At 43.3% G+C, this 6,577-nt stretch overlaps 1 protein-coding gene across 1 annotated transcript in view; it reads left to right on the top strand.

The window, feature by feature from the left end:
* TWSG1 (twisted gastrulation BMP signaling modulator 1) overlaps positions 1-6,577 on the top strand; it is a 28,170-nt gene that overhangs the window by 3,031 nt on the left and 18,562 nt on the right. Inside the window, exon 2 of the mRNA XM_009318536.1 lies at positions 1,495-1,660. Within this exon, the coding sequence (XP_009316811.1) occupies positions 1,538-1,660 (123 nt within the window). The 5' untranslated portion in view covers positions 1,495-1,537. The remainder of the gene's footprint in view (positions 1-1,494; positions 1,661-6,577) is intronic.

The following is a 6,577-nucleotide window of genomic DNA, read 5'->3' as shown; positions in this document are numbered from 1 at the left end:
GCTCCGCTTCTCGGGAGCCTTTTATACAACAGCCGAGCACGGCCCGTTGTCGAAACGATGCGGTGCGGTGTTAAAACACGCCTGGATCGCTCGTCGAGCCAAGCATCGTGCTTGCCTTGGCTTCTGCGCCTGCCCCCACCGGAATGCAACGCCCGATGGGTTTGGACCGCTTCTAGTTCAAGGGAAGCTTTCTTGGCAGTGGGTAGCAGGGAGAGTAAGCGGTGACCCCCTTCTGAGGGGGAAGCTCCCGTGTTCTCCATGCGTGCCCCCGGGTGTTGCGGGGGGGGGCCGGGGTGGTGGGGGGGGGGGGGGTCCCTCCCAATCCTGTGCGGGTACAGATGGCAGTGCGCCCAACATGGGCGCATTTAGTAACTCTTGTAAGAAAGACTAATCTGACACAGGCTTTAAATGTGTGCCTTATTTACACGTCAGCTTGTTTTTCTACTTTTTTAAAGTTTGGATATTGCTCATTGAGCGTGTTGGGGTTTTTTTAGTTCATAAAGCAGAAAAACATTTCTAGATACTGAAAGAAAGAAATCCCGTGCCCCATTAACATTTTTTCTCTCTTATGAGAACAATACAGGCTCACTGTACGCTTGCCCAAACATGGGCTGCCTTTTATTATATATTGGTACGGTGCCTAGTGCAATATGCTCCTCTTTTGACTGGGTTGACATGCTAAGCGCAAGTAAGAACTCACTGGCACACCGCTAGCCGTGCTGTATTTGTAACAAATACCACCTGCCGAGAAGCTGGGTTTTCACAAAGGGAGAAAGGTGGAATGCTTTGAACAAACCCAGTTCTGTCTGTTTGAAGTAGCAGATGCTCGTCTGCGGTTGACTTCAGTCACTTGCGTGTTTCTTGAAAGTATGTTGTTCAAAGTCTCTGGTACCTTTTTTTTTTTTTTTCAAATGTTGGTGTCTGTATTTTTAAAAGACGAAGTTAACGACTTTGTGATTGAATTGAGAGCTAATAGATATCTCACTGTTGGGATGAAAACAACTGTCTGTATACATTAAAGATGACACGGCAACTTAACCTTCCGCGTTGTAAAGGGTTGCTGTATAGCTTTGGTCCTAGACTCCTATGCGTACCTTTAGCCTGGGGAGATACTACGTGAAACCTATCTGTCTGCTTTATGCGTGTACAGAATTAGGTCTTCATTGGTGGGTTTTCTCTTCTGAGGCCTTTTTTTATCGTCACTGCTTGTAGGGTATCCTATTTGATATTGCAAACTTGAGATTGTTCACCTTAAGTTTATTGCAGTTTTAATCCAAAGGTGCAATAGCAGAAAGCTTCAAATAAATAAGTTAGCTGGGGGAGGAGGGGTTGGGTTTGTTGTTAAGCTCCCCAATTTGATCTTTTTTTTTTTCATTTTTTCTTTTTTCCCCTTAAAAAGAATAGTAATCTTTATTGAAGGAGTTGCAAGGGGGAAGGGAAGTAGGATTTAAATTGTGTTCCAATAGCCTTTTCAGTTGCTGGTTTTTATTTCAGTGCTGGTTGAAGTACTTGTGAAAATTGCTCACCTGCAGGAAACATGAGGTCGCAGTACGTCACAGTGCCCACAGTCACTCTCCTTCTGTTCCTGCTGTGGATCCAGTCGTCAGCAGGCTGCAATAAGGCGCTCTGTGCTAGCGATGTCAGTAAATGCCTGATACAGGTACAAGTCGTGTTTCCTTTATTTGCTTTTAAGTGTTTAAGAAACAGTTCTGAAGCTGTGTCTTGAAAAGATCCAGTGATAAAAATAACTGGTACTTTATGTTAAATAGTGTTTTTTTTTAAAGAAGTTAATTATGGTCTCCTGCACATGTAAATGCAGATTAACAACCATTTTATAGATAAGCGCATGTGTATATGGGCATGTTTCTTTTTTTCATGGGAACATTTTCAAGTGGAGGATTATGATTGCTGGGTTATTGCTAGAAGCCACTACCAGTCACGCTGTTAGTTCTCAGTCTCTTTCTTCTTTATTAGTGATACTGTGAACAAGCAGCAGTTTAAAACAGATATTTTGTTAGAAAGGTTTCTGTTGGCAACAATTGGGTTTTTTAAAGATATCTGCAATACCAGCAGTTCAAATGCGCTTACAAAGTTCCCGTATCTGTATGAGATGTTCCCCTTATCTCTTCCCCTTAACTTGCAATCTGCCCACTTTTTTAACTCTCCTGGCCCAGGCAGAGGGTCAGTAGTTGATGCCTGATGGTCTCCATAACATCAGGTTTGTACAGTTGATGAAAAGGTGCCTAAAAACTCACATGAGAGAACTAACATGAGTAGGGGCCTAACTTGTCTCGGAGTCCTGAGGTGCACTTGGAAAAGCTTTTTGATTAGGAGGGACCTGTGGCTACTAATGGTAAGGAGTACCCTGAAAGCATGCAGGTCTACCTTAAAAAAAACCAACCAAACAAACAAAAAAACAACCCCAAAAAACACCAAACAAAATGCTTACAAGTTGAACTTGTAGGCAATGGATGTTAAACTCAAATCCAGCTGCTGCTTTTGACTCACTGTGTGTAATGTCCACACAGTGAAAGAAACAGGCTGAGACCAGGTTGCTCCTCTTACAGCAAGAGTTAAGAGGCATGGAGTGCAGCAGAATGAAAGCGCCTTTTGTAGCGGCATTGCAAGCAGTTCTGGTATCTACCAAGTCTTTGTTTACTGACGGTCTATTGAACACGCTTTTTGACTCCGTATTGGGAAAAAAGGAGCCATCATGGTTAGAATAGAATAGAGTATTTCAGTTGGAAGGGACCTACAATGGTCATCTAGTCCAACTGCCTGACCAATTCAGGGCTGACCAAAAGCTAAAGCAAATTATTAAGGGCATTGTCCAAATGCCTCTTAAACACTGACAGGCTCAGGGCATCGACCACCTCTCTAGGAAGCCTATTCCAGTGTTTGACCACCCTCTCGGTAAAGAAATGCCTCCTAATGTCCAGTCTAAACCTCCCCTGATGGACACACCTTTGAACCATTCCCACGTGTCCTATCATTGGATCCCAGGGAGAAGAGCTCAGCACCTCCCTCTCCACTTCCCCTCCTCAGGAAGCTGTAGAGAGCAATGAGGTTGCTCCTCAGCCTCCTCTTCTCCAGACTAGACAAACACAGAGTCCTCGGCTGCTCCTCGCAGGACATGCCTTCCAGCCCTTTCACCAGCTTTGTTGCCCTCCTTCGGATGCATTCAAGGACCTTCACATCCTTCTTAAATTGTGGGGTCAGTTGCACCCTCTTTAAAAGAAACCATTCTTACTGCCTCTTTGTAGATTGGAAATGCAAAAGCAGAGAGCACAAATATCATATGCCGGTAATGTGCTAATATGTTTACTGTAAATGTATGTTCACAGTCTGAAAAGTGATGCAGAAGTGGCATGAAGCATTTCCATGTTTACTTCATTCCATTGACTTCCGTATAAAATTTGTCTGATTTACAAATAAAAATACTTGCCGGATTCATTAATCCATCCTGTGGAGTGAAGTCTGACTGTAGGCTGAACTGTCTTCTTTCTGGCTTCTGCGCTGCCGTTGCTTTAAAAGAACAAAAAAGAAATTGCCGCTACTTCTAACTCAGCCATGGTCTGTAGAATTGTTAAATACGGGAGCAAGCAGAAGGCTTTTGACTTTTACATTTTCAAAGACAATGTCAGTGGTTTTGCTGGTATGTTGGGCATTGTGCACTGTGACAAACTGATGCACCTACAAGTTCCTTCTTCCGCATTTTTTTGTATCACCTCTGGGCCTGAAACCTTTAAAAAGTAAGATGCCAGTTATGGCTGGATGTACGAGGCACTTAAATAGCAAGCACAGTGGTACAGACGTGTTGACACATATTCAGGAGAAAGCAGTTGGTCCAGATGAATGGGGATGAAAGGAAAAACAGGGAAGATTTATTGTCTCCTTTTCCTCTACTGCTAAGAGAGTCCACCATCCACAAAAATAAAGACATCTCCTTCCCACTTACCTTTTATCAGTCAAGCTTGAGACACCCATCATTTAAACTTTATTTTTACGAGCTAGTCTGAAGAGAGTACAGCCCAGGAGAAGTGGAGCTAATGCTGCTGGAGTCCTTCCTCGGCTGGGAATAAGGCGGCTGAGGTTCAGCGCTGCATGGAGGTGGCTCACATGACTGTGCTTTGCTTGGATTATGTTGGCGTCTCTGTAGTGACACAGCCCTGTGCATGCAAAGAGACCCCTGTACTGCTTTACTCATTGTAGGTGTGTTCTATTTTAATTTGTACAGCCCTTTTTAAAGCATTTCCCTAAAATCGTACGCAATTGTCCGAGACCCTAAAGTAACCCAGGCCATGTGAATTGTGTACAATTATGGGGGAATGTCGCTGTTCATTTTCACCGTCTGGCTGCTCTCTTCCTGCAAACAGGCCTGACATACCAGTCAGTATTCATTCTTTACAGAAGAACAGATCAGGTCAGACTAGTCTGATTGTGGATATGAAGACTCCTAAAGCTTTGACTTAAAGCATTTGTCATCTTTCTTCTTGGCTTTTTTTTTTTTTTTTTAATCTTCAGCGTTGTTGTGGCAGAAGCGCTGCACTGCTTGTTTTATTTTGTGTTTATATATATATATATATACAAGTAGAGTATACCCATGTATTTTTTTACCCCTCTAAACTCTTCCTTCTGGAGAAATCTGAACTTAAAAATAAGTTACTGTCTTGAGTGAGTTTGCTTGACTATCGCATGACATTTTTCCCTAACCTATTTTTATAACTGTTCTAGTTTGGCAAAATCTGTGGCTTGAAACCAAGATAATGTCACTCGGAGACAACTGGGGGAGCAAACAGAATGTGAATGTTTGTCATCTGCATCTGCGTGCAGAAAGTGAGGCTGACTGTCTTAGAGACATAATGAGACAAAAGACCTGCTCTCTCAAAAAGCATGCAGTTAACATAAATATTTTTGCCAGCATGGCTAGAAGTCAGTACAGTCATTACTGCCACTCCTTAGGAGCTGCTCTGCTTAAGGGTGGTCCCTACATAAATATTTATTTCGTTAGATCCAGAACAGGGCATGAGATCAACAACTTGCATGCATTCAGCTTTCCTTTTACATCTTGAGGCTCTAGCTTCATTGGTGCTCTCATAGTCTACTTCTTATTTTTCTGTAGGCAAAGACCTATAAGAAAGTAGTTTCAGGCAACTCTCCACATAAGCTTAGCCTTCGCAAAAAACCTTTGTGGCTTCCTGTAGTTGTTGAAGGAGTTGTGGAGAAGACTTTGGAGTGTAGACAGAGTGGGACCGCAAAATTAGTTCCCTTGAAGACTTTGGATGTAGCGCCTTCCCATGTCTCTGGGATTGGGGGCACTGAAGTCAGTAACTGACTGTTACCTTGCTTTTCAGGTAGGCCACCAAGCCCTGGTTGCACATGATGTGCATATTGCAGTATTTATTCTAGGACATCTGTTGTTGACTCGGACGCATGGGTTGTTTTGATGTTTCCATGTGTGGAGGAGATGAGAAGACCGGTTACGGTCGCTGGGCGGAGTGGATGCGTATATTGTGTCCTTGCAACATGGAGGAAATCCTTGAAGGCAGAAACCTCTAGGATGGGACGTTCCCACAATTGTTCATAGTAAACGGGTTTGAGGCGAGTCCCAGGCTGGCTTTTGCGGTGCAGAGCTACCTGCAGTAGTCAGGCCTGGGTGGTACGTCCGCGTTCTGCTGGAAGCCGAGCTTTGCTGTCTCCTCTGCAACAGCCCTTTAAACTACTGTCGTACGTAGGAAGCAAACGGTTCTATAGTTCAGGCATGGATTTCAGATCTTTCTAAAGCGGGGTTGTTTTCCGGAGAATACAGAGTTTTCTCTCCCAAACACTACATGCCTGCAGCCACCTTGGCTGGTGCAGTGTCGTTCTGATTAAAATCTTTCTTCATCTTTGTCTTCACCTCCTGTTAATCTTGTGTACAAACTTGTCAGCTTGAAAGGATTTCCAAGACTTTTTAGCCCTGTGGTATGAAATAAACACCACTCCTTAACTTCAGGGCTTAGGCATCTAAAAATTACTTTCAGTGTGTATGTTGTAGCTGTGATACGTAACGCAGTTGGGTTAACAAAACAGTTCTGGCTGGTTTGCTTCCAGGAGATTTTCTGTTATTAAACTGTTCTAGGAAAAAAAAATTAGCTCTTTTTCTTTCACTCCCCCTTCCAGTTAGCAAAGATGTCGCCAGTGCCTTCGGGTCCTGTTTCTCACTGCACCGAGAAAATAGTCTCTGTCATTTCAAGAAAGCTTTGAAAAAATGTAGATGTTAAACACCTTGTAAAAATCTTTATTTGCTCTCCTGAGCAGAGGTATCTTTATTGTACAAACATGCCCGCTTCCTATTTAATGCTGTATTTTTAGACTGAGAGGCTTATTTCTTGCCTAGCAAACTACATTCTCCGGTACACCTTCAGTAGTTCAGCTTGGGAAGTTGCCAAGTTGACTTATGAGTAATACTTTCTTCCACTGACGCCTCACCACCCCCAGCTATCAACAAGGAACGTTTCTCATTCTGCCTCGCTTCACCCACGTCTCATGTAAGCATTCTTTTAAAAAGATGTATCCTGTACAAGTATCCAGTGTG

This window comes from Pygoscelis adeliae, unplaced genomic scaffold (assembly GCF_000699105.1).
Source record: "Pygoscelis adeliae isolate BGI_AS28 unplaced genomic scaffold, ASM69910v1 Scaffold42, whole genome shotgun sequence".
In the NCBI taxonomy this organism is placed as follows: domain Eukaryota; kingdom Metazoa; phylum Chordata; class Aves; order Sphenisciformes; family Spheniscidae; genus Pygoscelis; species Pygoscelis adeliae.
This window is presented reverse-complemented; position numbering and strand designations above follow the sequence as displayed.